Source organism: Barbus barbus, assembly GCF_936440315.1.
Source record: "Barbus barbus genome assembly, chromosome: 36".
NCBI classification, from domain to species: Eukaryota; Metazoa; Chordata; class Actinopteri; order Cypriniformes; family Cyprinidae; genus Barbus; species Barbus barbus.
The window spans coordinates 2,143,995-2,166,690 of NC_136714.1; the positions used below are offsets into that span (position 1 = coordinate 2,143,995).

The following is a 22,696-nucleotide window of genomic DNA, read 5'->3' on the forward strand; positions in this document are numbered from 1 at the left end:
TTTTCACTGCTGATTAGAGTCAACAATGCACAAAAATGTTATTGATCATCACGGTCAGTTGTGTCTGTTAAATGAATGTAAACAGTAGGAAGACAATCGAACAATCAAATTGTGCATCAGTTTGTGTCATTAATGTTCATCAAACATTGAAAGACAGAAAATCGCTCACTGTTTTTGACTGAATCTCTCGTAAAACTTAGAGTGAGAACTACGCAGTGTTTTATTTTGACATTTTTTTATTCAGTTTCTGTAGTAGTTCTTATTTCTGATAGATTAAAGCATTTGTTCTATTGTATTTGTTTAGCTGTGATATCAAAATTGATGTCATGAATCATGCAATTCCAACTGTATTTAATATTTTGCTTTTGTAACAACCTTATTTCAGGCATATATAACTACATTGACATTATTAAGGTGAAGTAAAATTTATCCTGTATCGTCATTTAAACTCTTGGTCCTATTGGCCAATGCTAGCTATAGACACCGTGTGTGCATGAGCGTGTTGCAATCGCACCATCGAGGGAAGACTCCGTTCTCCAGGCTGGTGGTTTGGCTGCGTAACCAGCGTCGCTGGTAGCTACTAGCACAGCTGCTGGTGAGAGAGGAGCCCGGCGATGGAAACGGGGTGATCAACAGGCTGCTTAAAGACGCTGTGGAGAGAAGAGAGGATCAGTGAGTTGGTGTGATCCACATGTCCATCATCAGGAACAAACACTCACACATGGCAAAAATAAGGTACTCTTGCAATGACATGCAAATAGAAGGATATTCTCTGTGCATAATTTCTGAGCATTTGTTTATTTATTTTGCTACTGCAGCTTTAAAAGGAATAGTTCAAAAACATGAGTCCATAATAATGATTCCGCCTCTGAAAAAGTCTAGAAGTCTCGTCTGAATCAGGAGAGAAATGTGTACAGATCAAACACTGTTTACAAACCCAAACAGTTCTATATAAAGAAGTAGGGTGATTTTGATGTAAGAGACAACAGGAGATGTACTTTTTCACTGGAGGAAGCGTTATTATGGACTCATATTTTAGCAGGAAGCAACAGTTTGAAGTTAAAGACTTCTTGATGGATTTGTTTCTTACAAACACGCAGCTTTTGGCTTCACAAGATGTTAACTGATGGACTGGAGTGGTGTGGATTACTTCTGGATTATTGTGATTTTTTTATCAGCTGTTTGGACTCTCATTCTGACGGCACCCATTCACTGCTTATAGGATCCACTGGTGAGCAAGCGATGGAATGTTACGTCCTCCAAATCTGATGAAGAAACGAACTCATCTACATCTTCAATGGCCTGAGGGTGAGCATATTTTGAGGGTGAGCATACACGATTGCTTTAAGAAATACCCCATCACATGATAAAATGAGCAGCGATTGCATTTAGGTTTTCAGGGTCACCAGAGAGGCCGCAAAAGAATGATGTTCAGAACGAGGTGACACGCTCCAAGAGCTCAATGGAGATGAGACACGCGTGTCGACCCAGGCCTGAATTAGCCACCTCATTTACAAGTGCAGGCGGGCAGTTTTGGGAACCGCTAAATATAAACGTCTGTGCATGTGATGCTGCATTAGCCAGAACGAGAGATCCCAGCTATGCCACCCAGGTCATCAGGCACTTTCCATTACACAAGCTTTTCCAGGTCTGCTGCATTTTCAGAAAGCTGCACATCTTAATGGCACAGGGCAGATATTCCTGCGCTGTCAGCTTCACGATGTCCTGACTGTAGTATCATTTATATTAAGGACACGACAGAAATAATGACAGCTGCATATGAAGGTTTTTTTGTAATCACAGAGTAATTTAGAGATTTGTGGGGAGGATTTTTTAAGTCAGGTGCCAATCCTTTCATATTTTTAAACCTTCAGTAGTGCTCAATAAGAAAACGTCCTGACACCAAGATTATGAAAAACTCTTCACACTGACATCTTCTGATATTTCCACATCACTTGTGGCTGTGTAGGGCCTTATGATTTCTATGACGTGGAAAAAGCAGATGGATTCATAGAATCCAGTAATAAAAATTAAATCAGCTGTATAAAGTGGAATGTCACAGAATTTGGAAAATTTTGGATGAATAAATTCAAAGTAGGGTCACGCACTTAATCAAACTTGTGTCTGTAAATATTAAAGGAACAGTTCAACCAAAAATGAATATTTTGTCATTTACTTACCCTCATGTTGTTCCATACCATACTACTATTACTATGAATGTCAATGGCTACCAGCAGCAGTTTGGTTACCAATAGTCTTCAAAATATCTTCTTTCATATTCAACAGAATAAAGAAACTCATACAGCTTTGGAACAACTTGAGGGCGAGTAAATTCATTTTTGGGTGAACCATCCAAAGCACAGAGGGACTGCAATGTTGTGCATGTCTCCGTTTGCACTACTACACATGTTGAAGCTTGCGTGATGCTCGTGCTCGACACATGAACATCTCCAGAGCTGCTCTGAGAGCCACTTCACCACCATTTGACCAATTCATTTCAGACAAACTATTGTCAGAAACACACTAAAACTAAAAGATCTTCACTACAACCTGCCAAAATAAAGGTTCCGTTTAACTTTAAGAAAGTATGACAAAGATATATTACTTTTAAACCGTAAACCTCTGTTGTGCAGCACTTTGTGTGCCAAAAAAAGTGAATATGCAATATATGCACATTCACTAATTATGAGAAGCATGCATGTAAGAGGCTGACAATTAGCTGAACATATACTTGTTTAATTAGTGACAACTTGCCTGTATTTTAAAATCTTTATTTGACTATGGCAACATAATATTGCGTTTTATTTTCTAATATTTCTATGAATAAATCTCTGGCAGAGAAGATAAAATAGTGGTAAGATAAAATGTTTTGTGAATACGGGCCAAGATGTCATGGGGCCCTAAATATAACATTTTCTTACTTGTTGCCTAGAAATAAATAACGCGCAGTAACTGTGTGTTTAAAAATAAACGTGTCCTATATGACATCTGCATGTGTGAACAGACTCACCGGAGCGGGCGATGCCGCTGTCTCTCTCATCATGCAGTCCTCGGCCCGGCATGTCCATGGGGTTACTGTGTCCTGAGAGGAAGCAGAGAAAGTCATGCAGGGACGATTTTAAAGAGATTGCTAATCTCTACCCACCACCCGTCCAGCCATATTATCACCACTGTGATCTACCTACACATCAGCACAGAAACATGCACACACAGCAGGCAGGAGAGGGCAAACCAGTGCATTATGGGGGATGGGGTAAAAAGAAACCCTGGACTTGTCAAAGCTAGAGAGATCACACCAGAACAGATCTACCAGTTACACGTCTTAAATGCTGTCACAAAGCACTAGCAAACACCTTAGATGCACATGCATAAAACACTAGTGTCACATGCACACTCTCGTGCGCACACACACACACACACACACACGCCAACCTGAAAAGAAAGAGGCACTCTTGATGAGACGGAGAGGGCCTTGCTCTGAGAGCGCCCGGCGCGGGCTGCAGAGCTGAGAGAAACCTGTACGGTACCACGATCAGGAGCGCAGGACAACAAATGAAGAGAAAGACACACATCCAACTGTTAGTTAAGTACAGGAAGAGACACAGAGATGCTCAAAAGTCTGGAATCATTTATATTTTTTTACATTTTTTTGAAAGAAGTCTCTTATGTTCACCATGGCTGCTTTTATTTATTTTTTTAAATACAGTAAAATAGTAATGTGTATACATTTTTTGTATCATTACTCCTCGATCAGCATATTAGAATGATTTCTGAAGGATGATGTGACACTGAAGACTGGAGTAATGATGCTGAAAATTCTGCTTTTTATTTTTTTAATTCATTACAATATATAGAAACAGCTACTTAAAAGAGTAATAATACTTCACACTATTACCGTTTTACAATATTCTTTGATCAAATGAATGCAGTCCTGGTGAGCAAAAGAGACTTTAAAAAGCATTTATAAATCGTAATAACTCCACACTTTTGACCAGTAGTGTATCTTAAGCTGTCAGGATGACGCAGACAGACAGATGAATGGAAACACCGCACAGAACAACTCAATCTATGAAAAATTTATATTCAGGCTCAATTCAGTCAATTCTGTGGGTGTTGCACACAAACAATTCTGAAAACTGGACTCAATATACAGTACATTTACCCCAGTTGGGTAACGCTCAAAAAACATGTGCGGGTCATGGTTCAGCCTAAAACCAAAAATTACACTCTGCATAAATAGAAATCAAGCCTATATTTAGGACCATTAGGATTTGTTATATTGAACTTATGTTCATGACAACTAATCAGATTTTCTCTCTCATTACTGTAATGTTTCAGGACATTTGTCTGGATAATAAATGACAGCACCATGAGTAAACCAAAGGATACAAGTGCTGTTTTTGTCTTTTTCACATTTTTTGTTCAAAAAGTTAATGTTGTGGACTATAATGAACTGTACTATAAACTATTACTATATGTACTATAAACTAGTGTCAGCTACAATAAACTGCAGTGGTAATGGTGATTATAGCATGAAGTTAACTCAAGAGTTCGTTGTATCTGTGTGACCGGCTGACAAATTGACAAATGAGGCTTTTACTTTTCACTTCGGACTCAGTCTCTGCAGTTTTAATCACATTATCGTGTCACTTATTTTTTCTTTAACCCTCTAATGCATGATATACACTATAATGGGCAGTTTTGCGATGGATTGCGATGTTACATCCTTACCCATAATTGTATATCACTTGCTGCATTTATTCATGACAACATAAAAATCAAAATGACAGATGAAAGTGGTGAGGCATCAAGTAGCACTGAAATATTTACTACTATTTTCTATTCCATTAGCTCTCAAGCGACATCCTTTTGGTGTAATAAGACAAAACAGCTTAATTTCACATTTAAAAAAAATAAATCCTCTATGTATTTATTCATAAACAGATGCTACAATAAGCTAAACAATAAGCTATCATCAAACAAAACTTGATTTTGGGAAGAGAAAACTTCACATTTATAGTTTATTTATATACTAAATTATAGTGTTTTATAATACAACTCATTTCTTAAAAATAAATATATATCTATATATCATCTAGACATTGCAAAACATTTTTATCTGCTGTTTTTTTTTAAATCCGGGATGTAAAAGGAAAAGAAAAATTTGTTTAATGTTTTAAAATAAATAAATAGTGTACACTGTAATTAAAAAAAAAAAACAGTAGATAATAAAAAAAAATAAAAAAATTAAATAAGTAGATACAAATGCTTTGCAATGTCTCAATTCATTCTTAGAGGATGTGAAAATCCTAAATCCTGAAATAAAAATACGTCTGGGTTAAACAGTTTCTTCATGCAAAGTAAAATGCCAAGATGTAAAGGAAGAACTATGACCTGGACATGTTCTCAATGAGTCCTCAATAAAACAAACACATAATTAAAATGTTTAAATCACTGACAATGTGAAGATTTCATAGAAAACTTGCGCACAATGGAGAAGGATAGACACAGAAGAAAACTTGGGAAAGGACTGAGATCATAAAACAGTGTAACAAATGTTGCCAGCTGAAACAGCAAATGTAGTCAAAGGAACAATGTGGCGATTGAAACTGTGTTAAAAGTGTATGTGGAGTAAGTTCAAGCTGAGGCACGGAGGATCTTGTGTTACCTATGCTGCCCAGGAAGCTGTTGGCGGCAGTGTTCTGCTCGGGCCGCAGCACGCCGGAGTCCTGATTGATGAACTCTAAACTGTCCTGCAGTCTGTCAAATAATCAAGAGGTGCAATGAGGCAACGGACCACAGAGAATGTACCACTGAACATGTGTGTGTGTGTAGGGTTTGGGAATCGAAAATCAATTCCAATTATAGAATCAGATACTTAAGGTCAGGAATCAGATACTTGTTGTAAAATTAAAAAATTCAGTTCCACCTATCAATTCCTGTGTGCACATCTTTTATTTTTAGCTGGTGAAAAGTGGCTGTTAAAAATGTATTTGTTTTTGAATCATTCATTCAAAAACACTGATTCATCCAGTAAAGAAACAAGTAAATCTTGGGTGAGTCACTAAATCCTTCCATTCATAAATTCCATGAGATTTTGTTTACTTGTCTAATATTTTTTCTTCAGAATTGTGAGACAACTACAAGCTCCATTTATAAAAAAAAAAAAAAAAGTAAAAAGTCTCAATTTATCTAGAGTCGTGCCGCTCTATTTTGCACACAGACAGCTCTTAATCAGGTCCAGTTTTTATGTAGCTGGCTGATTTTTGTTCATGGTATTCAGCAGCAATTAAATGTTTAGCAAAAAGAGAGGCAGAATAAATATGTTTGATATCTAACCACATTTTTTTAACCACATTGGAAACGAAAATAGGAATCGATAAGAATCGGAATTAATAAGCAGAATCGGAATCAGAATTGAAACTGATAAGATTCGAACGATACCCAACCGTGTGTGTGTGTGTGTGTGTGTGTGTGTGTGTGTATGTGTGTGGCTTACGTATTCAGGCTGCCGTAGACGCTTCCGCCTGTTCTCGCTGTAAACACTTTACTGAGCATCAGCTGTGAAGGAGATCTGGGAACACACACACACCTGATCAGCACAGACTGCTCATCACACACACCATCAACTTGACATCCGTACGCTCTCACCTTATCTGGTGGATCTTCAGTGTTGAGCCTTTGTAGCTCATGGCCACTGAGCCAAACATCATTTCTCCAAGCATGTTAGCGTCTGATGAGCACCGTGCGGAGCCCTGATACAGCCAAAGAAAGAGCAAAGCACACAGGTTTGAATCTGCAGGAGCAGCACACAGGGGTGTGTATGTATCTTCTCCAATGATACAGTAATTGTTGTTTTAACGATGTGAGAGCTGACTTTGATGAGTTTGCACAAACCAAACAAAAGCACATCTTGAGAGCATGCTTTGCTTTCACTGAATGATTCGAAATATTCGATATATAGCAATATTGCACGAACAGGAGTTCTGTTTTTTCGTAATATTATATTACTATCGCAAATGGTATTGATTTTATGCAGCAGTTCAATAAACATCAAGTTAATATTAAGTGACTTATATGCAGTTTGCACCTACTGGCAGTTTTAATTTCATATTTAACATTTTTATATTCAAACTGTTCATTTTAAAACATTTATCTCAAAGTATTTTTGTATTTGTAAATAGATGCAAAATGGTGCAAAAATGGATTTTGTTTGATTGGTAACGGTCTTTAGCATCTCATTATTCCAATTAAATTTATTGGTTAAAATGTAAGAATCTAGACAAAAGAAAACTGCACAAAAATTGCATTCAATTTAAGGTGGCAAATGTTGGCCCTTAATGAAACGGTTCATTTCTGTGAACTGACCACTGTACAGAATATGAAGAACATGAAGAGAGAGAGAGCGAAGGCTTGTGGCGGGACTCACCTGGAAGCGGTTTTGTTCTTTGGGCTCGGAGGCGCAGGACGAGCTGCTGTCCAGGGAACTGGAGCTGCCACCCGTAGGCCTCAGCTGACAACACTTCCCAAACATCTTCGCCTGTGCCTCTCCACACACCCTCTGCAAACAACACACGGACAAACTCAACAACCCAGCGCAGTCACTAAACCTGAGAAACACACCGGCTCGTCAAGACCTTTAAGGTGTATGATTGTCTGGAGTGTGAATGCAGCAGACCACAAAAGCGAATGTTGTTTTAAACAATTAATGTTGAATCAATTGTCACCGATCATAATTTAAAGGTGCGAGGGTGAGAGTCTGAACTGAATGATGAGACATGACCGCAAAGCAAATAAACAAGCAAGAAGAAACAGCAAGACCAGTTTAATACGATTCACAATCAGATGACTCTTGAGTATGAGTCGTTCTTTAAATGAATAATTAATAAAGACTCTCAAACGCAGATAAATCAGTCTGATTACTCATTCACTGAATCCAGAGCAGTTACTGAATTAGTTCACTCAAGAATGAATAATCTGTCGCACCGTCACGTCAATCCAAGCATTAATTTAAGCTTTAAACAGAAATGTATATGTTCAGAGATTTCTGTCCTTCCACTCAAAGTCCATGCAATCAAAACTGACGCTTTAAAAAGTTCATAATGACTTAGAAAACGTGATCCACATGAATGGAACCTTTTTAATCGAAATCTTGTGAATAAAAGCCTAAATGTGATATCATAAAGTGATCATGTCCCTTTACATATATATATATATTTTTACATGTATTTAAATATATATATATTTGTTTTTGTGTGTGTGTGTTTTAGTTTCATTTTTTAGTTAAGTGAATTTAACATTTGCTTTAACAACATTATTTTTGTTTTTAGATTGTAATGCTACAATATTAAAATGCAATTTTACCCCTTTTCTGCACATAATATATAGCTTAGCCTACATGATGGTTACATTCACTATATTTGTTTTCATAACCTTTAATATGAATGAACATCGTTTCATTGGACAACATTGGGCAGGATGTGATTTTTTTTTCCCCTCACATAAATATATATTTTTTCAATCCAAACAGAAAAAGTAGACTATAAAGATGTATACCGCATATCACAATTCAGCCAAAAAACAACAAGATATGTATTCTTATTTGGTAATACTGCCCAGCCCTAGTCTTTGAACATTTTAAAGTTTTAGTTTTGTTTGCATGGACTTGCAAACAGAGGGACATGAATCTCTAAACAGCCAAGTGTGCACATAAACACTTTTTTTTTGCATGCCATTTAGCTTCAACACTTGTTGTGAATCAACAAAGAGCGAATCCCTTCATATCTCTGTGAGGTGTTACATGAGAGGTCCAGCACTCGTCCAGATGAGGGAAAGGCCTGAGTTAATGAGTGTTTTGGCTGTGCGTGCCAGGCTCAGTGTCTCTAATGGCTCATGCGGAGTCTAGTCCTGCTCTGTGAAGAGCACAAAGGAATTCGAGCATGTGAGACTGTCATATGACTTCCTTAACAACTCGTGAGCAGGGCCGTTTGCTTACTCGCTCTCTTCTGCTCTCAGTCAATGACTCTCTGTCTCTCTCTCTCTCTCTCTCTCTGGTGAAACAATATCCTCTGCCAAAAGCGTCATGTGATTGCAGCCGCAGCTCGGCTCCACATCAGCAATCTCCAGAGCCTCACCCGAACACACTATACAGGCTGTTTATTATTCATCTGGCTGCACTGCGCACCAACAGCAGCTTGAACCTGCAGTGCACGTCAATGAACCTGCAGCAGATTTTAAAGAGCATGCCTTATGTTTTAGAGGGTTTTTAATCATGACCCAACCACAGCAATATTTTACACACATGCTGTGTGTTTTCATTCAGCAGGTTTCAGGTCAAAGCCATACTGAACTGACTGATAAATATCACATGTTAAGGCACTGAACGAATGATCCAGGGCTTATTTATTTATAATGTTGTACCTTTTGGAACAATCAGTAATGACACTGACTTAAATTTCTTGATGCTTTAGTCAGGGTTTCTACAGGTTTTCTGAAGGTAAATTTAAGACTTAAGACAAAATGCATGGAATAAATTGAACGGAACACAAATTATTTTTCTTAATGAGTTACATTAGCAACACTTCAGAGATTAAACATACAATTTCCAAAGGGAAAACAAGGTTTTATTCCCCACTGAGATATTTGTTCTTGTTTTATGCATGGACTCCATTTTGTTCAATTTCTCCTAAAACAAGACGTCGTATGTTCTATTTGCATCTCAAGTAAATGTTTCTTGATTTAAAGATGTTTAGATATTTGTAGATATTGGAAAACAAGGCAAATATTGAGAAAGAGATTCATTTTTACATTTAATGCCAAAACTTTATGAATTTAAGACTTTCTGCTCTGATTTAAGACCTTTTAAGGTCTTAATTTGTGGAAAACTAAATTAAGATCTGCAGAAATCCTGTTTGGTGCACAAAACATTTTGAAACAGTCATCTATTTTGCAACATCAACACTCTTCATGAGCGGAATTACTTTGAGGTTCATGTTTTCTTTTATCTCATCACATTCAGTCCAGACTGATTGGAGAAACACAGATCAGAACTCAATTCACATTTCACATTGCAGTCAGATGACAAGAGCAGGTGTGGAAAAGGTTTTTTTTTTTTTGGTGAACCGGCTTTTGCACTGCACCCACAGCCTCATGACAGCTAATGACAAACAACCAGCAGACGTGACAGAGAGTTTGACACGCCTTCAGTCATGTGAATGTGAAAGAATGCTTACACACTCAGTGTCAGCTGATGCTATTATTACTGGAAATAAGGCCTTCTCACAGCACTCACCGTGACCGGAGCATCTTCCGTGCTTCTCTTTCTGGCATCTGAGTCGAAGAGGACGTTCCTGCCGCGCCGCTCGCAGTCCTGGTAGACGATGAGACGGATCTGGCTGGGCTCCAGCTCCGGTGACGACCAGCTAAGGGACAGAGACACGAACATGAGCACCACAAACACACTGAAGCTTAAAGGGATAGTTCACCCAAAAATTTTATTCTGTCATTAACTACTCACCCTCATGTCGTTCCAAACCTGTAAGACCTTCGTTCATCATCGAAACACAACTTATTGAATAAAGCCGTTATTTTTGTTTTCTTTGCGCACAAAAAGTATTCTCGTAGCTTCGTAAAATTACGGTTGAACCCCTGATGTCACATGCTTTATTTTACTGATCTCCTTGCTATGTTTCTGTGCCCTGGTCATGTAAGGATACTTGCTGTCTATGGGAGAGTCAGATAGATCTCGGGATTTATCAAAAATATCTTAATTTGTGTTTCGATGATGAATGAAGGTCTTACAGGTTTGGAATGACATGAGGGTCAGAATCAGAATCAGAATGAGCTTTATTGGCCAAGTATGTTTACACATACAAGGAATTTGTTGTAGTGACAGAAGCGCCACAGTGCAACAGAAAGACAGCAACAGGACAGGACACAGGTAATAAAAGAATAAAATCCAAATAGGCAATGTACAAAGCAGCAAAAACACAATATATAATATAGACAACTATGTATGTACAGGTCAAGTATGTGCAAATTAGAAATGAGAAATAAAAATAAAATAAGAGTATGGGGTGAAAGGATAATGTATTATAGTTGTGTATTCCACGTTTATTGTTGAGTGTTCATGAGCTGTATTGAAGGGGGAAGAAACTGTTCCTGTGTCTGGTCGTTCTGGTGCTCAGTACTCTGTAGTGTCGACCAGACGGTAACAGTTCAAAGAGATAGTGTGCTGGATGTGAGGGGTCCAGAGTGATTTGTTACTGAGGGTTACTCTGGATAAGTACAGTTCTTGGAGAGTGGGGAGGGTTGTACCAATGATTCACTCAGCAGTCCGGACTACTCTCCGTAGTCTTCTGAGGTCAGATTTGGTAGCTGAGCTGAACCAGACAGTTATTGAAGTGCAGAGGATGGATTCAATGATGGCGGAGTATAACTGTTTCAGCAGCTCCTGTGGCAGGTTGAACTTCCTCAGCTGGCGAAGGAAGTACAACCTCTGCTGGTCCTTTCTGACAATGGAGTCTATGTGAATACACTTCAGGTCCTGGGAGATGGTGGTGCCCAGGAATCTGAATGACTCCACTGCAGTCACAGTGCTGTTCATGATGGTGAGTGGGGGGAGAGCAGGGGGGTTTCTCCTGAAGTCCACGATCATCTCCACAGTTTTGAGCGTGTTGAGCTCCAGGTTGTTAAGACTGCACCAGACAGCCAGCTCTTTAACCTCCTGTCTGTAAGCAGACTCGTCACCATTCTGAATGAGGCCGATCAGTGTGGTGTCGTCTGCAAACTTCAGGAGCTTGACAGAGGGGTCTTTAGAGGTGCAGTCGTTGGTGTAGAGGGAGAAGAGCAGTGGGGAGAGAACGCAGCCCTGAGGAGCTCCAGTGCTGATGGTATGAGTGCTGGATGTGAATTTACCAAGCTTTACTAACTGCTGTCTGAGGTGGGGACGGAGAGCTGGGTTAGTTTATTCTGAAGGCTTTCCGTGATGATGGTGTTAAAAGCAGAGCTGAAGTCCACAAACAGGATCCTCACATAAGTCCCTGGTCTGTCCAGATGCTGCAGGATGAAGTGCAGTCCCATGTTGACTGCATCATCCACAGACCTGTTTGCTCTGTAGGCAAACGGCAGGGTGTCCAGTGATGTCCTTCAGATAAGCCAAAATCAGTCTTTCAAATGATTTCATGGCTACAGACATTAGGGCCACAGGTCTGTAGTCATTAAGTCCAGTAATTTTGGGTTTCTTTGGGACAGGGATGATGATGGAGTGTTTGAAGCATGAGGGAACTTCGCACAGCTCCAGTGATCTGTTGAAGATCTGTGTGAAGATGGGGGCCAGCTTATCAGCACAGATTTTTAGGCAGGCTGGTGACACACCATCTGGGCCTGGTGCTTTCCTTCTTTTGTTCTTCCTGAAGACCTGGCACACATCTTCGCTGATTTGAATTGTAGGTGTGGAGGAGAGGAGGGTTGCTGGAGGTGTTAATGGTTGTGTGGAGAGGTGTTCAGGGCGGGTGTGGGGTGATTTTTCAAAACGACAATAAAACTTGTTCAAGTCGTTTGCCAGTTGTTGATTCTCCAGAGCGCTGGGGGATGGTGTCTTGTAACTGGTGATATCCTTCATTCCTTTCCACACTGAAGCATGATCACTGGAAGATAATTTTTTCCTTAGCTTGTCAGAATAATTCCTCTTTGCCACTCTGATCTCCTTTTCCAGTGTGTATTTGGCCTGTTTATACAAGACTTTATCCCCCTTTCTGTAAGCATCTTCTTTGGCCTGACAGAGCTGTCTGAGTTTTGCAGTGAACCACGGTTTGTCATTGTTGTAGATTAGGTGAGTCCTGTTAGGAATGCACATATCCTCACAGAAACTGATATAAGATGTTACGGTCTCTGTGAGCTCGTCCAAATCGTTGGCAGCATTTTCAAAAACAGTCCAATCAGTGAGAGAGAAACAGACTTGTAAGTCCCACTCTGTTTCATTAGTCCATCTTTTAACAGTTCTTAAGCTTTGCAGATTTAAGTTTCTGCCTGCAGGTCGGAATAAGATTAATCAAACAGTGATCAGAGAGTCCTAAAGCTGCTCGTGGGACAGAGTGATATGCGTCCTTTATTGTTGTGTAACAGTGATCCAGTATATTACTGTCTCTGGTGGGACATGTAACATGCTGTCTGTATTTTGGCAGTTCGCGGGAGAGATTTGCTTTATTAAAGTCCCCGAGAAGGATTAAAACAGAGTACGGGTGTTGTTGCTCACTCTCTGTAAACAGATCAGCGAGTTTCTGTAAAGCTGTGCTCACGTGCGCTTGCGGTGGAATGTAGACACTCACAAGAATGAACGAGCAGAACTCCCGCGGCGAGTAGAACGGCTTGCAGTTAAAGAAGAGCGTTTCTAGATCTGAACAGCACATCTTCTTTAACACAGTTACATCTGTACACCACCTCTCATTGATGTAAAAGCGCGTCCCGCCGCCGCGCAATTTCCCCATTGATTGTGTGTCGCGATCTGCTCTGATCAGCTGGTAATTAGGCAGATGTAGTACGCTGTCCGGTATGTCACCATTTAGCCAGGTTTCCGTGAAAAACAGAGCAGCAGAGTTAGAAAAATCCTTGTTTATCCGGGAGAGCAGAAGGAGTTTGTCCGTTTTGTTGGGTAGAGAGCGGAGATTCGCCAGATGGCTGCTAGGCAACGCCGTTCTAAATCCGCGCTGACGAAGCCTCCTGTAGCGTTTGACCAGAGCTACGGCTCCGCCAACTACAATGTCCAGCAAAACGTCCGAAAAATCAAAATCTGGTAAAAGATTTTGTGGTGTGTTCTGCCAAATTTTCAGCAGGTAAAACTGATCGTATTTGAAAAACAAACAAAAACAGTACAAACACTGGAGAGCAACGCACAACAGCTGCCATCAGCGGCGCCATCTTATATCTTTTGAGTAATTAATGACAGAATTTTTATTTTTGGGTGAACTATCCCTTTAACTAACAAGCTTCCTTCAGCATCAGAAGCGATGGTTTGGGCCGCTGCCACTCATCTAACCAGGAACTGTGAAGGATTTTGAGCGGGATGAAGGCAACGAGGGCAGGAATGGCATGGGCATGAGTTATTTCTGTGCTCTGCGTCAAGGCAGGTGAAGAAAGGCCCAGAGCGCACGGCTGTTTACTCGTCACATTCCTGATGACTGGACTCATTCGCTATCTAGACACGGAGCACATCATCCGCTTTATCAGGAATCAAGACAAACAAGATGTGCACAAAGACCACATGACGCACAACCATCCCCTTCAAAACAAGAAAACTCAAAATCACAACCATAAACCTCACAGCTGATCTGAAGAAAACTCACTTTTCTTTCATCCTAGTCTTAAACTACGATGATATGAGTCAATGCCGATAGCAAATATCACACATGTAAATAATACACCCACAACATTGTTGCAATAAACCTTTTTATTTTACATTACTAAAATAAACCTGTGTCCTGAAAAATAATCCATTTGATAAACATGTTAAAATCAGATTCAAACTTTAGATAGAGGCCTCATGATATTGTTCTGTAATCCTACAGTCATATTTTTCTCAAATAATTAAATAAGAATAAAGTAAGTGAAAACTGTAACTGACCCTGTGTCAGTTATTTAAATAATACCAGTTATACATGTTCTCAGATAAGTTAGCTTGCAGTAATTACACACACAGTACACTGTGAATACAATATAATACCATGCTTAGTTAATTTGCACAGTCTATGAAAGGTATGAAATTGTATGGGTTTTTTTTTCTCATATTGTAGAGCTAGTGGATGTTTAAATTTCTGGGACCAATAAATTATTCATCATCAAACCAGAGTAGGATTTATCGCAAAGCACTGTTCTCTCGCACACTTCGTGTGACGGCAGAAAAGTTTTGATCTATAAAGTATTAGCTATAAAGTTTGCCTTTCTACTAGTAGGAAGGCATGTGCAATAATACTTTCTCATATACTGTCGATGTTAAGCAAACACATTTATATCATCTGAATACGTGTTTGATTATGCAATAATTACTAATAATTTAGGTAAAAAAAATGCAAAAAGGATGCGAACAGGAGAATTCAGTTATTACATGCACATGCATGAATGACTTAGCCTATATATTATGTGTGTGTGTGTGTATGTGTGTATATATGCCATCAGCCACCCTCTCTCTCTATCAGCATCAGGAATTAAAAAAAAAAAAAGCTGAATTTAAAATTAGTATTTACTAATTACTAGTTTTTAAAGTTTTTTTCCCGACAGTAATGAGAATTATAATAGGCAAACTGATATTTTCAGGGGGAGACGGGTGACATAGGTGACAAGACCTAGACTATTATCTTCACAGTGATCTTATATGCACTGCTCCAGAATGAAAATGAGTCCTTAAGCTGCTGACCATAATCTGCAGGACGCTACATAAGACCAGATCATCATTACAGCTCACAGCAAGGAGGATGAATACCTACAGCAAAACCTCTCACTCACAAGGCAACACAAACGCCATCACGCTGTTTCGACAGCAGCCACACGCAATGACTGCAAAGCCACAGACAAGCAGAAAGCAAGCGGTCATCAGGTACCTGGGCATAAGAGCGTTTGTACCCGTGTGCTCTCCCATCCTCCCCAGCCCGCGGCTCGCTCGTCCTCAGCACAGAGCGCTCCTAAGAATAGCAATGAACTAAATTCACAAAACAACATGAGACTGTCAGGTGACCTCCAGGCCGAGCTGGACAGCGCCGGACAAAGACATGCGGATGCACCGCTAGAAACTGAAGACAGTGTGATGTGGGCATAGAGAGGCTAGCGCGTCCCCTCCGGACTCCTGTGAGCGGAGGTCAGCGTCTGATCTGATCAACATCTGAAACATTACATAAAGAAAGCATCCAGACTGTGACGCACTTCCTGTCCGCTAGCTGGGGTCGTTTCTGAATGCATGCGGTGGGAATGTTTCCAGGCTGCATTCCTGTCAGCTCACTCAAGCAGAGCCTATGAGAGTCCAGCGAGGACAATAATAGCTCAGGCTCAGTATCTGGTCTGTGAAGGAGTGCAGCTGCTGTTCTATGGCATATTAACTCACAGCATCCGTCACTAAAGCACTAAACAACACACACGCTCCATTTTCTGCTGTGATCGAGTCCATCGAAAAAGAAATATTAGTCAAGTGTAAAATTAAGACTGACACCACATTTGGTACATTAGTATGGATGTAACGATTCACACGATGCGATATGATTCACGATACAATTTTCTCACGACTTTTAACAAAATGATAAATTAAAAGGTGTCCTTTTATTATTTCTCAGACAACATTTATTTGTGAAATTGAAATGTCAAATAACAAAACTAATTTGAAATTCACAAAACTAAATCACAAATCAAATAAATAACACAAATTAAATCTCTTCTTATGAACAAACTAAGGCTTTGCCTGTGCTCTTACCATTTAAAATGAAAGGCAACCACTGCATTTTACTCACGATTCCAAACAAAGATACTGCATACATTCTGCATTAGCAGTTTCTGATTTAAATTTGATTGTATAATTTCGAAGTCTGACCTTAGCTGTGTGAAACTATATTACATAAAACATCTGAATGAAACAAAAACAGCAGACAGACTGAACGAAAATGCTAATTTACTCTCTGACAGCAGGTGGCGCTTATGGTACAGCAGCGATACAGCAATTTCTTTGTTACCGCTGTAAACATATAGTTCTAAACACTACTTTAATATGTATTATACATAGACAAGATGAAAAGAAAATGCCATCTAAACTTTTCTGAAGACAGTCAGTTCCTCTCAGATAAATCCCCACACCCAGTTGTATCGCAATTTGTTTCAACATCTCAACCGACTTCAATCGTCACATATTTCTAACGGTTTTCAACTGGCTGGTGGTGCGTCAGTGCATGCCTTCTCACAAGATGCAACTAGGGCTGAAACGATTGGTCAACATTAAATGTCGACAAAAAAATTGTCTACAAATATTTTTGTTGTCGAATAGTCATTTGATCTACTTAAACCTAATTGAAGGGCCTGCAATAACGTGGTTTGGCCAGTGTGGCGCTGTAGCAGAAGACTGTAATTCAGCACCCCTAGATGCAACTTCAAGAGAAGACGACACACACAGCGCTTATGAAAGTCAGAATATAAACGCAGCCGTATATATGCTGCACGCTTTCCTCTCAATAACAAAACAAACATAACAAAAATGACAGCGGTGAGAAAACAGCAGTTAAGAAAGCATCTGATCATAGCGATGTGGATTTATTTGCATATTCTGCAAATCAGCACTCCAGCCGCGTCACTTTTATTTATGTAGTACTTCATACAAGAGATTGATTTAAAGCAAGCGGCTATATACAGTAGTATTAAATATGAAAAAACAGTGTCAGTGATGCTTTCAGTTAGAATTACAACTTGATTTTCTGTTATAAATCAGTTATCCACTGTGGAGCAAACTAATGATAAAATATTCCCAGGGAAAGCAAGAGCTGATAAAATGTTAAAACTAACTTGAATGAAATGCAAGTTGCTTTGGATAAAAGCGTCTGCTAAATGCATAAATGTAAATGTAATATTTTTATAAGTGGATGTAGTGTTGTCAATTTCAGTATTCGATACCGATATCAGTGAAAATCCACGCTTCTCGGTACCAAAGCAAAACACAAAAACGTGCTAATTAAAAAACACACTATTTGTATTAATAAAATCAAACAAAATGTACAAAAATCAATGCCATTCTTTATACTTTTTTTTTTTTTTAAGTTTTTCCGCAAGTAATACAAGTATGAAAAACAGTAAACAAGTTTCACCCAAATTTAATTTGTCTTTTAATTATTGAAATTTAAAGACATTTTATTTTTTGGTAAATAAAGGGGATTTATTATTAAAATTTAAATATGGAAGAAATATTGTGTGATTATTATAAATAAATAAAACAAACAAACATTACATTAAAGTGAGATTAAAGCGTAATCTAGCTCAGGACAGTTTTGATTATTATAACACTAAAGGTGTTTTAAGACAGCTATTGTCTTGAACAAAATGTATCCAAAAATAAAATGTCTTATTTACTATTATTTTATTTCATATCAATATGACTTAAAAGGAGACGTTAGGCAGAATGATGAGTTAATTAAATGGTGAATGAGAATGTCTCTCTGTCTGTCATTTTGTGTGCCAAATATATAGGCCTATTTATTTGTATTGTATATATATTGTAACTGTATAACAATTGTAATTGTAGAATAGCAATATAACTGTTTGATATTTTTAAAAGCTCAAATGCTTACATTGTTTTATTCATTAGTTAGAATACGTCTAACTCAGTATTTTCACTAATTGTACATAGAACAAATCATACCGATTAGCCTAATCTCAGAAATAATTGACGATTAGTCAATTAATTGCTTTAATAATCGTTAGATTAATCGATTATCAAAATAATCGTTGTTGTTGTCCTAGATGCAACTAACGATAATTTTTCACAAAAATATACTTTCAGCCACAGGATGATTTTGCAGATTTATCTGTTCGTCAGTCTGCACTAAAGCGCAACACAACAACAGACAAAAGAAAGATGTTTAAGTCAAAATACTTGGGGTGAGAGCATTGAGATTTCACTGGAAACACGATCACTCGAACACAGCATGACATTACAGCACAAGCGACCATGTGTGTTGAAAACTAATCTAACTGTGCAAGAACCAGCTCTAGTCCTGAACTCTCGCTGTCCAACGAGTCCTCACCGGCACAACATATAACACCACAGTCACATGACATAGTAAAAGAATGACATCAATGAAGCACATCATCATGAATCACTCACCGAGTTATCGTCTCATCTCAAACTCTCTCTACCTGTCATGAGCACAGAAACAGACGCTTGATGACAGCAGCAATCCTTCAGTCACAAGAGGCTGAGTGCACATCAAATACACAAACCTAGAGCCTTACAATTTCAGCGATGCAGAAAACTCGGAATTGTGCAATTTTGGCAAAATCTGGGTGAATGAATCATAAGTAGGGCTGTTCACAATATGGTCTATTGTCTGTGAATATTGAAGCGCAGAAAGGCTGCTGTAAATGTGAAATCTGTATGTTGTGCGTGTCTCGGTTTGCTCTACAACACATCCTTAAGCTTGTGTGATGCTCGTCTGGATCTCAACATTTCCACAATGCAGTCTCACAAAATGAGGACATAAATACATGAGCAACATCTCCAGAACTGCTCTGAGTCACTTCAAGACCATCTGACTGTTTAATTTTAGAAAAGCTACACACACACAAACACACACACAAACAAAACTCATCAAAATAAAAGTTAGGTTTGACTTGAAGAAACCGTGACAATATTACTACTACTTCTGCTAATCAAATAATAATTAAAATTTTATTTTTAAGGAAGAGTCACGCCAATTTTCTTCCATGTTTTAATTGTAACAGTAAACCTCTGTTCAGAAAAATTTAAGCATGCTTAATATTCATTTGATTTAAAACAAATAAGTAATTGTTTTATGCCATCATTTGATTAGCAGAAAAATTAAAGTGCATAAGAGTTTCTGTTGAAAGAAAAAATAATTAAATAATAGGTTTTGATTATTAAAAAGGAAACCAGAAAAAAAAATTTAATTGAAAACACAGAACTTGGTTAAAATTAAATTAAACAGAATTTGACAAAAATAAAACGGGCCCTAAAAAATGCATTACTATTGTACTTTTATAATACAATTTTTATTTTTTTTATATATCAACATTGTCAATTTTTTAATTTTAACATTACATAAAACGTAATCAATTAACTGATTTAAAAAATAAATAAATAGCTCATTAATTGCTGCAGTTGTTACAGTTGCATGAAACATTAGGCCTATATTTATTTCCAAAAGCGTGTCTGACGAGCGTAGAAATGACGTGAGGTCTCCGGGTCTGGCTGAAGGTAATGACCGGCACAGCACACAAAAGCTTTCGGGCTCAATCAAGAACAATCTGTCCTGCCAAAGAACCAGAAATGTGAGCAGCCCTTTGGTTTTTCTGAGCGGGGTCACCCATGTAGCAGCCCTCTCTGCTATCTTAGGTACTACGGGCTCTTTACGCACGACGGGCCACTGTTGTTGTGTGTCTAGCTCTTCACAACAACTTTTAAAGAAACAGGCCAACAAGACCACAGAGAACAATATTTCACCAAGTTTAATCTAATTACAGTTTCACATATTAACTGAATGAATTGCTCATATTCATCTGGATGCATTCCTGTGAAGATTATGCCTGTAGTGACCTCAAATGAAAATGGGAACCAAACATAAACACATGTGAGGAGCGAGTGGTGTGGAGATGACATAATACAGGATGAGAGGTCATAAGGTCACGGCACACACTCAAATACTACGGTACATTCAGCTGCTGTCCTGATCTCACAACATTCAATCACTAGTCCTGAGATAACATCAACATGCTCAACACTATTGAATCATAAAACAACACTCAACTTACACCATACAGTAATGTGCATATTTTGAAAGGTTGGTCATATTTTGGGCTTTTTAACAGCCTATGCTGATACCAATATACTTCAAGATTGTGGCTGAGTGCCAATTGATTGAGAGCACATGAGATAAACACTAATTCAGCACAAATATTTGACAACATAACATTTTCATTATCAAGTTAACTGATAGGGCCTATATATTAGACACTCTAACAATTGTATTTGTCCAATGGTGAGGATTGAGGAACCCATTGAACATGTGCCTGTCAACCCAATCATGTCTATACCCTCCTTTACCTTGTTTATTCAAGATTTTGTTCATAAGTAGAAAGACTGAAAACTTGTGCTCTACTTTGACAAAGTAGTCACCATTTAACACTATCCTGATTTACAATAGTGTTTATCAGTGTTCTTCCATTTTAAATGGTTCTCTTTTATTTCAATGTTAGTAAGTATGTTTAATGATGTTTATATGTTCCCTGTCTCGCAATATAAAAAATGTCTACCACTGCGGTTCTCAAACAGGAGTCCGGGACCTGCTAGGGGCCAAAAGAGGGCTTAAAATGATTGAAAATAAGACAAAACAAGGTTTCAAATAAGCTAAAACAGCTCAAAATCAAGATGCAAGCTGAAATCATATTTCTTATTTTAATTCAATCCCTTATATACCATTATTTAATTCATTTACCAAATTTAATCAACTTAATTTAATTCATTTTTAATCTAGGACAACCTGGATACACTATGTGGGAATTTTAAAAGTGTGATTTCTAAATACAGAAAGGTCATGAAAATTGATACATAGTCTTTTTTTTTATGACAAATATCATATCCTATATTTTATCAAGTACAAATGGCTATTTGAGCCAAATATTTTTTTAAAACAAACTAAATATCATATTCTATTATATTTAATGAAGTAGACTTGGCTATTTGAGAGCAAAATAATAATATTCCAAATTAAAGCCAAACTGAAAATCATATTCTGCACTATTTTATCAAGTAGAAATAGCTGTTTGTGAGTAAAATTATTTTTTTAATAAATACCAACAACAAAAATCATGTATATTCATTGGTAATTAAAGTCTGAAAACCACGCAGAACATTCAGTTATTGTAATGATGGAATTGAATAATTTCATGTTGTCGTTTCTAAAGTCTGAAAATAAGCAGTTTTGTTTTTATAAGCAGAAGTATCATAACTAGCCAGCAGCCTTGGAGTCCCCCATTACTTCAGGATCCTTTAAATCCCAATCTTATTTCCAAAAGCTTGAAATCTAACACTGCAAATCAGCTAAAGATGAACGATCCAAAAAAATATGATAATATCAGTGTGCAACAGAAATGACTCCAATGCCAAATGCTAATTTCAGTGCTTTACTCTGATGGTAAGAAGACTTGTGATGATATTCTGTGCATCTGCATGCATGCAGCACTGGCTCAGATCCGCGTCCCTGAGTGACCTGCACATCTCAAGCAAATGATCTGAATGCACGGACAGCACGAGGTCACGTGCCAGTCTCTGCTTTTATCATCACCAACATAAAACTGAGTACATTTAGAGAAAAGACCGCTAATAGTGAAGTGGACTATGGACTCGGTGAGGTTACACAGCATCGCTAGTTCTGCATTTAATGATCGCACAGAAAAGACTGACAGCAAATAAAATAAGTGTAACGTTACTGAAAGACTGTGTGGAATAAACCATACTTTTAGAAAAACGCTCGTCAGATCCGGTGACATAAACAACAACAAAGGGTCGCCAGACTGAGCTAACTAGCATGAAGCTAACATTCAGGCAACAGATGGAGATAACCTTACGTAACCATAAACAAACACGACTCTAGGCTAAATATATTATAAATAAACACATCCACATAACTTCACTAAAACTGATTCGAGTGAATCTGTGATATTAGCATTAGCTACTGCTCTCCGGAAGCTAGAGATCTTAACTTACCTGAACACCGTGTCCTCTTTGCTGCATTTCGCGGGCGGTGAAAACGCGCTTCTTTTGTTGAAAAGTTTATTAAATAACGTGGGAGCCATAATGGACCCACAATTTTGAAGGAAAAATCCTCTTTTTGTGTTTAATTCTTGAGCAACATTGGACTCCAGCAGACGGACTCCAGTCATATGACTGCCATTAGTCACACGAGCTGCCTGGCAACGCCACTGCTCTCTGATTGGTCGA

At 38.3% G+C, this 22,696-nt stretch overlaps 1 protein-coding gene across 3 annotated transcripts in view; it reads right to left on the reverse strand.

The window, feature by feature from the left end:
* Positions 1-22,670, reverse strand: part of LOC306856068 (folliculin-interacting protein 1-like) — a 35,456-nt gene extending 12,786 nt beyond the window's left edge. The window contains exons 1-9 of one of the 3 annotated variants that reach the window (XM_079395068.1): positions 22,463-22,667; positions 10,292-10,421; positions 7,430-7,561; positions 6,652-6,755; positions 6,500-6,574; positions 5,669-5,760; positions 3,433-3,516; positions 3,011-3,082; positions 515-650 (exon numbers count right to left, since the gene is read on the reverse strand). In XM_079395068.1, coding sequence (XP_079251194.1) covers positions 515-650; positions 3,011-3,082; positions 3,433-3,516; positions 5,669-5,760; positions 6,500-6,574; positions 6,652-6,755; positions 7,430-7,561; positions 10,292-10,421; positions 22,463-22,638 — 1,001 coding nt within the window. In that variant the 5' untranslated portion in view covers positions 22,639-22,667. Of the gene's footprint in view, positions 1-514; positions 651-3,010; positions 3,083-3,432; positions 3,517-5,668; positions 5,761-6,499; positions 6,575-6,651; positions 6,756-7,429; positions 7,562-10,291; positions 10,422-15,593; positions 15,886-22,462 lie in introns of those variants that run through there. The other 2 variants (XM_079395069.1, XM_079395070.1) reach the window with 2 other exon arrangements.
* Between the last annotated feature and the right edge of the window lie 26 nt (positions 22,671-22,696).